At 36.1% G+C, this 13,786-nt stretch overlaps 1 protein-coding gene across 1 annotated transcript; it reads left to right on the top strand.

The window, feature by feature from the left end:
* The first annotated feature begins 2,045 nt into the window (after nt 1-2,045).
* LOC130053478 (uncharacterized) lies at nt 2,046-4,480 on the top strand. Its single transcript, XM_056160792.1, has one exon. The coding sequence runs from the start codon at nt 2,046-2,048 to the stop codon at nt 3,990-3,992; it is 1,947 nt and encodes a 648-aa protein (XP_056016767.1). The 3' UTR covers nt 3,993-4,480.
* Nucleotides 4,481-13,786: the final 9,306 nt, after the last annotated feature.

The raw sequence follows: 13,786 nt of genomic DNA, 5'->3' as shown, positions 1-13,786 counted from the left end.
TCATTAGCTATTTCCTTTATGGCACCTTAGAAGTGGTTTAAGACCAACACACCGCACTGCCTGTGTGCCACAGCCATGAGTGATGACGGTTTCCAAACACAACAAATCATGTTTATGTCGGGGCGTCGAACGGAGACGTTGAAAACCTATAACAGAAATTTACCGAGTCAACAGACGTGTTCAGTGAGCTCTTCGTCAACAATTAACCTACAAATCCAAATCCAAACCGTCCCTTATCTTCGAGCACTTCCACATCCTCTGCGATGTCAGTTATGTCAGGAGATTCATATGTGTCCTCTGTCTTGTCTATAAATGATTTGCCTACACCTGACGACTGCTGTCCAAAGAATATCTTTCAAAGGCAGTCTTCAACAACTGCGTCTTCAACTTTCAAAAGTGAAAGGGCGCAGCAAAACTGTAACGTTGCACACCCCCTTTCGCAGTACATTTTTGTAAGTTTTTCCAAAGTTACTAATTTAGACATACGAAAGAGTTTTCAATTATATATTCCTGAGTTAATGTATATGTCTTTTTTTTATATACTTGCTTTTCAACGTCTTACTAATTAAAACAATTCTTCATTTGAAGGAATTTGTTTTTGTGTTTTCGTCATTTTGAAGGAAGCGTTATGTAGGTCAGTTGACAATGTGAAATGTATGAAAACGTGTTGTTAACACAATTCAGCAATGGTTATCGATCAAAAATGTAAATATAAGTGATAACGTATCATTTCATAATATCTATCGGGATATAAATACAGGTTGGTACGTGACCAAATTTAGACATACCTTCGTACATTTTGATCACGTGATCAGCCCGTATTTATATCCCGATAGAAATTTTAAAATGATAGTTTATTTCTTAATTAACTTTTGAAAATCGGTCAAAATCCAAGGTCAATGTTTCAAGGTCAAAAACTTTGAGACCCAAAGAAAGGTTTTGCATCAAGGAATGCATATATGAAATATGGGAGTTATATCACTCACCATTTAAAATTTTACAGACAGACAGTCAGATGGACGTCTGGAAAAAGAGACTAAGGGTTATATCAGAAAAACTCACTTGAGTTTTCAGTTTCCATGACTCATTGACTGATTGACGTATATTGTTTAATGTCCCTCTCGAGAGCCCCTCACCCATATGAAGAAGTTACCATTATCGGTGAAGGGATGCAAAATGTAGGCCTTTGTTTGACGCTTATGGCCTTTGATCAGGGATGGATCTTTATCGTGTCACACCTGCTGTGACACGGAACCTCGGTTTTTGCGGTCTCATATGAAGGGCTGCTCCATTTAGTATCCTATTTCAACAAGCAAGGGGTACTGAGGACCTATTCTAACCCATATCCCCACGGGATTCAGACCTTATACATAGTTCTGTATAGAGTGATGATGAAGTTACATGCCTCATACACAGTCTCGGGCCTCCTAAGTAGTACTGTTTAGGGTGTAGATGAAGTCATGGGTCAGATACATAGTACTGTAGAGAATGTAAATGAAGTCACTTGTCTCAAACGTAGTACTGTATATGGTGTAGATGCAATCACGGGTCAGATACATAGTACTGTATAGGTTGTTGTTGAAGTCACGGGCCCCATACATAGTACTGTATTATAAATCTATAGGATGTAGATGAATTCAGGGACCTCATACTGAATACTATATTATAAATCCATTGGGTGTTGGTGAAGTCACGGGCCTCATAGTACTTTATAGAGTGTCAAAATTAAGATAATTGCTTTCAAACCATGAAAAATATTTCATCCCTGCGATAACTTGCTGAAGGATTTGCTCATACAACACTCAACCTCCTACCAAGTTTTCATCTCTGGTTTCTAATCTTAACACTGCAACAGTTTTGTCATTTTAGTTTGTCATTTATGGTCTTGATTTCACATTACTCAAGTTGAGAATGTGTGATTGCTGTTTAATAGTATATCAAATGACATATCAGTTTCTGTGTACCTAACTTCCGGTTGTTGTAGATAAAGACTTATATATTTCCCTAAATACGGAAATATTATGTCAGTTAACAATAAAGAATGGATGGACCACATTCACCGTGTATCAGAAGTCCTGTATGTGGGTGTGTGTCGTGGGATAGGGACACCGACAGAAGTAACCATCAGAAGGGATTTAGAGGACTCGGCGGAGATTATACTGAAACCTTCACAGTCATATAAAGGAGAGAGAACGATGCTGAGTGGTAGTACTAGGGAGGGATTCAGGTTTAAATCATCTGACTTGGATTTCATGAAGTGGTACCCTGATCATAAGGTGATATGTGAGATGTCTCAGTCCATGTTTTATCGTCCACGCAGAGATACAATTATCCATATGGAGACCTCCGATATTCCTCCGGGATTCGCAAGATTACATCTACTCACACCGTCAAATCGCCGAATTGTCATGCCCTCACTACTTGAGAGAAATCTTACTGAATGCATTTCAAGTTCATTACTCCGGATGAGGTTCCATCTATTAATGAATGGCTTGAACCCGGCCAAAGAAGGTGAGAACATACACGGTCCTTGTCACAACTACTCTTATCTATCCATAGAGACTGATATCGCTCTGTGTTTCCATTCCCGTCATTGGCCATTACCAGCCCTTCCCTGGGTTGATAGATGTTTGACTCGCGCATGGCCATCGCGTAGTTTACTGCAATCAATTATTGATGAAGGATTTCATCTCGTTCCTATCGCAAACAGACATATAAACGAAAACTCAGATTTGGAGTGGAGAATTTCTTTTTCACAAGCAGAGCAAAAGCTAGTGTACTCTATGAACCATTGCCAGTTTCTCTGTTACGGAATTATGAAAATAATTTTGAAGGAAGTGATATCTGACGATTTACTGTGTTCATATTTTATGAAAACAATATCATTTTGGAGAATTCAAGAGTGTTCTTCAACTCCATGGTTACCAACAACATTGCTTCAACATGTGTGGTTTTGTTTCAAATCCTTGATGCAGTGTGTATATACCAGTTATCTTCCAAATTTCTTTATTCCGGAGAACAACATGTTTGCAGGGAAAATTGTCGGGGCGCAACAAATATTCCTGTATCAAAAGTTAGAAACATTTTACAAGATGGGCGTTGCCTTCCTGTTACATAGTCCCACTCTCAGAGAGATTCTGATCCCGGCCGTCTCTGATCCATACATTGTAATGCAGACAGGGGAAAGTTACCTCAAGTCAGAAATAGATATAGATATTACTTTTTATACCGAAAGCGCTTGTTCTAGAAGTATCGTCTTTGTATCGGATTTCCTTAAAAACATGATGCATTTAAATGTAATAGATCAGTTATTCACAACCTGTCAGAATGTTGTATACCATGATAGGTTGATAGATGTGCTTGTATCAACTTCCATGTCATTAAAAGCGCAGAGTCTGTTTGAGTCAAAGAAAAAGAGATACACCATTGATAGGTCAATAAGTCACATGTTAGATCTAGTTTTAAAGTTAGGTTGTGTATGTGATGGTTTATATTTAGCGTTATACTTGTACGATACCGGTAGATATCAAACAGCGCTAACTGTCACAGATACAGTGCAGCAGAGACTCTCACAACCCCATGTCATGTATATTAGAATAGACAGACGGAGGTACAGTGAGGCGGTAGGTGGTCAATCAATGTTAACTAAGTTTAGGAAGGCTTGGACAAAACATATTCTGTTCAAAGAAAATATTGCTTTCATTGTAGAATTAAGGTTGGAACAAGAAGTCTGTAAAATGAACGAAATACCAACTTTATATTTATCTCCCTTTGTGACCGTGCACATGTTATCTGTTCTATGTCACTACAGACTAGGTAACAGGTCACAATATCTACAGGCACTGACAGACCTACACACCCTACTGCTCTATGATGATGGGAGATACGTACCTTTAAACCATAGAGACTTTGCCTGGCAGATACTGGGGATCTGTCAACATGTTGTGGGGGACTTACACGGGGCGTTTCAGTCTTATCAAGAGTCACATTGACAGATACAATATCACAAAATACAGATAGCCACGGAAACTAGAATTGATTGTGCTGAATCACAATTAAGGGGGAACAGTACTCGTATGGTGACGTAGAACTTTTATAATAGGTGTAAAAAATTAGATACCTTTCAAGCACAGGGTGTCTATTGAATTACTTGCATGCATTTTATATAGATTAAGTGAGGACAATGTACATATTGTACTATTAATAGTAGCATTGCAAATTTTCAGTATAAAATTTTGTATTTGATCGGAATTTAATGATATAGACATATAGAGAAAATAACGTGATCCCGGACAATATCGTCTCTTATTACTCACAGAAAGTCCTGTTTTGTGGATATATCTGTAATTTTCTTTCTAAATAAGTACTTCCTGTTTTCTTCACCTGTTCAATTAAACAAAAAAAAACACATTTGTCTCTATTTGAATACCTTTCTATGTATTTAGATCTGACTAATTACACAAATAAAGGAAGTTTATTTTGATTTGCTATTTATTAGTTATCTGTGTACTAGGGTTTAATATCCGGCATTTTGTAAATTACAAATTGAAGATTTAAATATGATTTTTCTTTACTGGGCCTTCAAAAATTGAAAATTGTGCTTCTGACTTATTGCAAAAAAAATGAATTAATAAAATGTTAAAGAAAACCAACACCCAATATGTGCCACTTTAATGATATGCTTTCACTACATTGTTTGTTTAATTATAATTACACCCTGGTGTGTTCATGGGTCCGTGTTTGCCCAACTATCTATTTTGCATTGCTTGTAGGAGTTATGAGATTGATCACTGTTCGTTATCTTCACCTTTCATACATAAAAATATTATGCTTGCTCGCAGGAACAGCGTCACTGCCTCCGCTCCCCATGTTTTGGCAACAATCATTTTATGTTACTTTTACAGTCATCGTCAATTTCACTTACAAAATAAGATACAATGGCTAATTTACCTCCTGTCCACACCCATTTTTTCATAACAGCACTTAGCAAAAGTTAGTGAAAATGGAAGACTGTAAAGGTTGAAATATTGAATTCAAGCCATGCACTTGGCAAAAAGAAATGCCCGATTTACGAATTTGATTGTTTGTTTTACGTTCCGTTGATAATTCTCACTCATATTGAGACGTCAGCAGCTGTATTTGATGTTCCACAAATTTAGACTTATGCTTAGAGCTCAGGACTGTAGCAGTGAGATTTTTAACGTGCCAACGCCTGACGCGACGCAGGACCTCCGTTTTTAAGATCTATCCGAAAGACCCGTGATACTCATTTTTAAATGCCGAGCGTTGGCGAAGGAGCAATCACTACCTATGTTATGTCAGGACTCGAACTTACAAAGTCCCGGTTATGGAACGATTTTGAAGTTTAGGTGAAACTAAATCCTTTTTTATTTTCTGATATCAAATTTCAAAAACAACCCTCCTTCCCCACTTTGAAAGACGATGGTATGTGTCTGTGATGTACATTATAATAGACAGGTTGGGGGCGTAAATGCCGTTATAATAGTGGTATATCACTATTATAGTGAGATTCCGCTATATTTTCAGCCTCGATTTCATCAAATTACATGCTGGCCGATTAAAGTACAAGTCATATGATGGGTATAAAAACGAACAATGAATGACATGCTTACATTTTAGTAATTTTATTAAATTTTCTACCGCTCCGTTTAATAATGCGAATATGCTTTTTAAAACAGAAGTTACATTTTTATCAGAAAACGAAATATTTTATTATTTTTAAAGTGTCACATACGAATGTAATACCAACATACAATTCATATCAATATAAAAAATGTTTCAATATTAAAAGCATTGGTATCCAGCCATATTGACTTACAAGACACTATCATTGAAGTACATGTACATATCATAATACTCCTGTCATACAGAAGATACACAGAAATAAACTGATCAACTACGTCATGTACCTGTACATGTACGTATAATAATAATAATAATTAGATAAACTAATAAACTACTTGTACATGTACGTATAATAATAAGAATAATAACAATAATTAGATAAACTAATAAACTACTTGTACGAGCATGGATTGTTTCCGACAATAAAACATTGTATAATATGCTCTCACTAGAATGTGACCTCCTAGTCACTGTTATCATGTAAACTAACCACACACAAAGTAGGAGTAAGCCAGGTTCGCTTTTAGGGCAGCGGAGCGTTTAATCAATAAAACTATACAATTATCATAAATCGCAGCAAATGCGATATTGCATAGAATAAAATACAGCTTAAAGCTGACATAAATTAATGAAAGGTGAAGATAACTAACAGCGATCAATCTCATAACTCCTATAAGCAATACAAAATAGAGAGTTGGGCAAACACGGATCCCTGGATATACCAGAGGTGAAATCAGGTGCCTAGGAGGAGTAAGCATCCACTGTCGACCGGTCATATCTGAAATTGAAATTTAAAAAATACGTTGCAGTTCCTCATTGACTATATCTTCCTGTTCTCTGGTGATCAGGTCTTCCAACAGTCTGTTGGAATTCCCATGGGCAGGAATTGTTCTCCATTGTTAGCTGGCCTGTTTTTATATTCTCATGAAGCTGAGTTTATTCAAAAGCCTATACATGAGACGAAAAAATATTCTGTGGCCTTCAACTCGACATTCAGTTTTATCTATTAACAATAATCATTTTCATTCATATATCGATTCGATATATCCCATTGAACTCAATATAAAAGACACCACGGAGTCCTTCCCATCTGCCTCGTACTTAGATATTTTATTGGAAATGTATATCAACGGCAAACTAACACCTCAACTTTATGACAATTGGGATGATTTTAGCTTCTCCATCGTTAACTTTCCGTATTTATTTAGCAATATTCCATTATCACCTGCATATGGTTTTTATGTCTCTCAACTGATACGATATGCAAGAGCTTGTTCTGCGTATAATCATTTTTTAAATCGTGGCAGGCTACTGGCAAGCAGGTTAATGATATAGGAGTTTCAACAGTCTTGTTTAAAGTCGGCATTTTGCAAATTCTATGGCCGTTATAACGATCTAGTTTACCGATACAACCTGTCATACCTATTGTTAGGCTGTTCCTTATACACCGATTTTGACTACCAATTACTGCTTTTGCCTGGTCAAGATATAGGGTTCACGGTTGGTGTGACTAGTCGACAGGGAATGCTTATTCCTCCAAGGAACCTGATCCCACCTCTGGTATATCCAGGGATCTGTGTTTACCCAGCTCTTTATTTTGTGTTCTCTGTAGGAGTTATGAGATTGATCACTGTTCGTTATTTTCGCCTTTCCTGTATAATATAATTCAACACGTTTGAGGTAGCTTCTTATAGTGAATTTTCGTCCTGGGATGCGAACATTTACGTGCGTCGTTGTAATCTCGTGTATTATCACAGGCACTCGACCTAGACTTGTCTTTTTTTCTTTTACAAAGATATTTATTCTCCCGTATATCATTAACGTTTTCCATCTGGATGGATATTTAGACATTGAAGACCAATCAGGAAAAACGTATTTTGTTTTGTGAAACAGAAAATACAAACTTCTAGGTTTGTTTTTCTCATAAGAAATAGAAATAACCCACATCGACTTGCCAGTGATACCTGACCCGTTGATTTGAAATCGTGTGACCCCTTCCCCGCATCTTGTTTTGTGATTAGGGTTCGTTTAACACGGCATGCATATAAAAAGTGAAAAAAGCCTATGCAACTATATTCTACAGAGACATTCTATTTATGTTTATGGAAAAAAATTAACTGTAAGCTTGACAACAAATGCTCATCATTAGCTTTTAAATGGATCTTGATGTATCGTTACCAATAAAAAAGAGTGGGAGGGGATGGATGTTTGACATATATGAAACCTGAATCTACATTTATATACAAGATGTGAATGCTTAGATTGAGGTTCAGTGCAATGTGATATTGTTCTGATTCCCTCTATGAAGAATAAGTCAATACTACATGGAATTGATATATAAACTTTAAGGATATCATTACTATGACATTAAATTAATATCTATGTTTATTTTCATTCCATGGCTTATGTATATCTTCACTACACAACAGAGCTTTTTCCATTGCTTTTCAAACATAATCTTTATTTCGCTTAGAGCGACTTTATGTTAAACGCGCATATAGAGAGCAGGATGAACCCGACCCCCGACATCTGTAGAAAAAATGAATATTTTTGCCCATTCTTATTCACCTGCAGTCGTGCAATACTATGTGTTATTCCCGCTAATAGATTGGGGGAAATTGTATTTCGTGACTTCCTTCCGGGAAAAAGATTCTGGATTCTCATATATATATATATATATATATATATATATATATATATACATCGAGCACTCGCCCCAACGAAAGCACTGTCAATATACTAGTAGTGAATTGTAGTGGGAATGTTTAACTGAACCCGTAAACCGAGGGATCAATCCAATGGATTATATTTTGCAAATAAATTTCTCCCCGCCCTTACGATGTACGATTTAGAGGTGTTTGAGCAGAACAATCCCCTTACATTCTTTACGTTATTTATCTGTTTTACTGTTTCAGGGTTGTTTTTTTCGCCTGTCAAAAATAAGAGAGGGTAATCGAACTACAGAATTGATGAAATATTTAGTATTCGACAGCGTTCACATGGGAGCTACACCTCTGTATAGGCCAAAATTCCTTGTAACTGATCACGAAGCACGGCTGTTTTGAAACACTGATCTACACGAATTCAGAAAATCTGACATCAAGATTGAACGTATAGTATACCAAAAGGCAATGTATGTCCCACTTACATGTTATACATGTATGTACAATATCAAATATGTCCTTTGATATTTGTTTGCAATATGTATATCAATAAAAGCATACTTAAACTGCTTCAAGTACCTCAATAGGATTATGATATCCCTGAATATCACTAATTTCTTGTCTGAAGTTGTATATCACTTTGTTCTTAGTGTCCAAATTCGGCATGCTTACCGGTAGTATCTTTCACTTTAGGTAACCTGCGGTCCTTTGTGCCCAATTTCCTTCACTTCTGCTTCATAATTAGATACTTTATTGAAAATAAATATTAACAGCTAACTAAAAACTCAACTTTATGATAAACGGGATGATTTCAGCTTCTCCATTGTCAACTTTCCATATTTATGTAGCAATATTCTATTATCACCTGCATACGGTGTGTATATATCTCAACTGATTCGATACGCAAGAGCTTGTTCTGTGTATGATCAATTTTGAAATCGTGACAGGCTACTGATAAACAAGTTGATGGTGCAGGGGTTTCAATAGTCTCGTTTAAAGTCAGTATTTCGCACATTCTTTGTTCGTTATGACGATCTAGTTTGCCAGTACAACTTATCATTGGGTCAAATGTTGCCTGACGGATTTCATACCGATTGTTAGGCCGTTGTTGGCACACTGATGTTTACTACGGATAACTCCGTTTACTTAATTACCTGATCAAGGTATAGGGCTTAAAGCGAGTGTGACCGGTCGACAGGGGATGCTTAATCCTCCTAATTACATAGTTCCATCTCTGGTATATTCAGAGGTCCATGTTTGCCCAACTCTCTATTTTGTATTGCATATAGGATATACGATTACTAACTGTTCGTTATCTTTACTTTTCATCCATTACAAGAATGGTAAAAGTACATTACCAAAAATAAAATCAGTAATCGATTTCCTTCATTAGATATAAGCGAAACTCGTGGATTTCTCTGAAACTTCTGATAATAAAACGGTCGTGTATATCTAATATTCACTTACAACACTCACAATTTGGTTAGATTAAAGCACAATTATAGTGAAGATGATTGTGCAGTTCATCTCTGTTGTGAATATATCATACGATCACCGAGAGTGAATATTATGCACTTATCTCTAACGGCGTTTTAAATATTTCACACGGTTCATAGTGCCTGACCCGGTTCTTAGTAGCCAAATAACCGGCGTGTTTCTAATAAGATTTATGGTCCAATGTTCACCTGTTAATTTTTTTTTCAAAGTGTACAAAATTACCTTAACCAGCTAATTTAGTCTTAAATGTTATCATGTTTCTCTTAACTACATGTATGAAAACATTTGTGTGTAAAAGAAAACAGTGAGACGACTATCTAAAACGTATATAGTGGGAACCCATAAGTACATTTGTGGTGGGAGCTACTGTTCTTGCGTATCATATTCGATTCAAATTGTGAAGGAAGAAATCCAGTATATAGATGGATCATATCCAGTTAATTCTGCGATCTCAGCTTTTTTTCGTCCTTTGTTGTCCAACCTAAGTTCTTTTTGTTTGGACTGGTGTAATTTCTCACCGATTCGACGCCATGTCTGGTATGCGTCAATAAATAACCCAACATGACATACATAACTCAGACGCAGCTGTCTAAATTTATGTTTGAAAGAGCGTAAAACAATGAAGATCTTTAGGAATTACCAAGAGGTATTTGATATAACAAAAACGTGAAACACTTATGACACGGTATTGTAGTACTGTAACAAATGCACATCTTTATATAAATAAGACCACCGATGATCTTATCTCAGGGAGTCTGAACTGGACACGTGACCGTCACTTAATTTATCTTGAGAATATGCATTAGAAATGACTGATTGGCCGTTGCTTGTAAACGCCTGTTCAAAACCAAATGATTATGCATGTTAAAACAGGTGAAAGAATGTATGACATGTCCTACAGTCTCATGAATACGTATGTGCGATAATTTAACAGTGTTGTTACAAGGTGAACAAAATTTGTCGGAATTCGGACCATACAACTTTAAACATTGAATGGATAATGTAGTACGTAACAACATTTACAGTCATTCCAATTCACTGGATTGACATTACACTGATAATAAGTATTGTAATTGTCAAGTTACATTCAACATTTCTACAGTACGTTCAAAATTTCTACATTTACATTGAACGAACGGTACATTGGGTAGTAACAAAAACACAGTTTCAGGGATAGAATTCTTACCCAATTGGCTTTCCATACATGCATTAGTAAAATCTTCAAGACCGCCGTTCTTTGCGCGAGTACAAATTCCTGCCGATCCCGAATACAGAGTACACATAACGAAAACTCACATCATCTCTGCTCAGGATAATTCGTACCCTCAAGTAGGACCCGGGGTCACCCGAAACAAGTTCTTCTATCTCGAAGTAAATGCCCGTAATAATAAATACAACTGAAACTCCTATCTGTTAGAAAAGAGTAAATGTCCTTACTTTCTGCATGACTTTGTCATTGTCGAAACACAAATCTTTCGGCGGATAGACATGCTCCAATTTACATTCTGTCGTGAATTAGTTTATTGGGTCTTTCCACTTTTCTGTGTGTTTTTTAAAGTATATTACTATTGTTATTCTCATTCTATATATATTTTCCTAACGGAGTGATTTTTTTTTTTGTTTCAATGCTTAGAGATGAATAAACTTCATCATTATATAGAAACTAATGAAATATGCTTTAGTGGGACCATATCGATATTGGGAAATTGTTCCAAACCGTTGATTAATGGTTCTACAAAGGTTAACCGTGGTCACCATTACATGTATAATGTAATGATTATATAAGGGTTACCACTGGTCACCCATTGGTTTAATGGTCATATTAGGGTTTCCTCTGGTCATCCATTGATGTAATGCTCATAAAAGAGTTACTTCTTGTCACCATAGATATAATCATGTAAGGGTAACCGCTAATCATCCATAGAAGCAGTGGTTATAAGAGGGTTACCTTTGGTCACCCATAGTAAAATTGGGGTTACCTCTGGTCACCCATTGATGTAAGGCTATCTAAGGGTAACCTCTAATCACTCATTAATGTACTGGTAATATAAGGGTCACCTCTGATCACCCATTGATGAAACACCATGTAAGGGTTACCTCTGGTCACTCATTGATTTAAATGATCATATAAGGTTTAACTCTGGTCACCCGTGATGAGATATCATAAAAGGGTTACCTCTGGTCACCTATTAATGTAATGATCATATAAGGGTTACCTCTGATCACCCTTTGATGTAAATTTCATATAAGGGTTACCTCTAGTCGCCCATTGATGTAAATGTCATATAAACGTTACCTCTGGTCACCCATTGATCTACATGTCATATAATGGTTTCCTCTGGTCACCATTGCAAAAGGTTATAGAAAGGTGTCCTGAGGTAACCGATATCGCAGTGTATGAATGACCTTAGGTCACCCTTGTTTATATTTCTACTTCTATTTCACATAGCCAAGTAAGAAGTAAAGTGACCACATGACCAATCTCCTATGTCCGAAATTCATACTTTCCGTCATCGTTATATTTTCTATTTACAACAATTCTACTGGACAATTACAAAGTCAAACCATACTATATTTAGACAAAATGTCCATGGATCATCTGAACTTAACTTGGAAAACCCTTAGCTAAAGCTTGGTGAAAATATACCCAGTATATAAGAAAATTTACAAACAGATAGACAAATGATAAAAAAGCCCATTTCATTCTTTGACTGAGGTGACTAAACATTCACCTTTACAATGCTGTACAGCATCATAAAATATAATCTATAGTAACATAATTTTCATGTCTGAAATCAAAAGGTGACCAGAGGTCACCCTTCAGGTGCACCATTATCCTATAATTACCTGTAAATAAATTGCCAATTAATAAAAGGATGATATTCGAAGTTCAATTTCATTTTCACTGTATTGTATTTATCATAAGCTACGTGTAGGTTCATATCACATTCTCGTATTTGGGGAAAATCTGGGGGATGCAGATAACAGTGAATTATCATCTTTAAAATTAAGCTATTTTTGTTAGGAAATTATGACATGTAAATGATCAACAATGACTTGTTCAATATTCATTTTCTTTTGGTAGTGTGCAATATACAGTGTCTGCATTGTACTTTCACTTTGATGTGGGACTATTTTTATAGCATAGTAAACTGTGTAGAAAATAGGGTGACCCGGGGTCATATTAAAATGGGGTAATCCTGGGTCCTACTTGAGGATACGAATTATCCTTCTGCTATCTCTGCAGGTAGTGTGGTCGAAGAACACGATCACGTTCATGTACACACGATCTCGTCATTCGCAACTCTAAGAATGTAGCACGATAACAACAGTTCCCGAACAATGGCGGTCTTGGTTTTATAACTTGTGCAACAATAAAAATTATAAATCTTTACGTGGGGTTTCTAAATACAGTTGTAATACAGTTGTAATGATCTAGTCTCACATGTAACATCAATGAGAAATACAAAAACCAGACAATTATATATGCAGTAGACATCCTTCTTTTCAAATTGATATCCATTTTATCAAACAGATTGCTCTGCGGATTTCCATGAAGAGGTGATAAGTGGCTGAACTCATTGGAAGTGCTATAGAATAGCTATCATGAATATTATCTTGGTTTTGATCGCATAACCAGAGACAATATAGACATTGACACTACAGATATCTCGAAGAAAAAATATATAATCACATTACAGATATCTCGAAGCAGCTCTTTTTAGATCCTATTTAAGATACTTTATTATTACACACTAAACGGTACTCATACATTCAGACAAATTCCTAGTTATAATTACAGCGACTCTCTCACATGTATTCTGTACATAAAGGTCACCATTTGCTGAAACATTTTTATGGCAACAACAAACGGCTACATTGTAGATGTCTTCGGAACAAATTTAGCGGATGGTAAAAACAAAGAAATCATTCGAAGCTGCGAGTTTTCATTTTGCATGGGTCTTTAATAAATGTTTGAA

The sequence above is a fragment of the Ostrea edulis genome, chromosome 3 (genome assembly GCF_947568905.1).
Source record: "Ostrea edulis chromosome 3, xbOstEdul1.1, whole genome shotgun sequence".
Classification (NCBI taxonomy): domain Eukaryota; kingdom Metazoa; phylum Mollusca; class Bivalvia; order Ostreida; family Ostreidae; genus Ostrea; species Ostrea edulis.
Note: the sequence above shows the minus strand (reverse complement) of the source record. Positions and strands in the feature narration are given on the sequence as shown.

Excerpts from the sequence above, each read along its gene's own strand:
- LOC130053478 (XM_056160792.1), top strand. The coding sequence starts at position 2,046 with ATGGACCACATTCACCGTGTATCAGAAGTCCTGTATGTGGGTGTGTGT.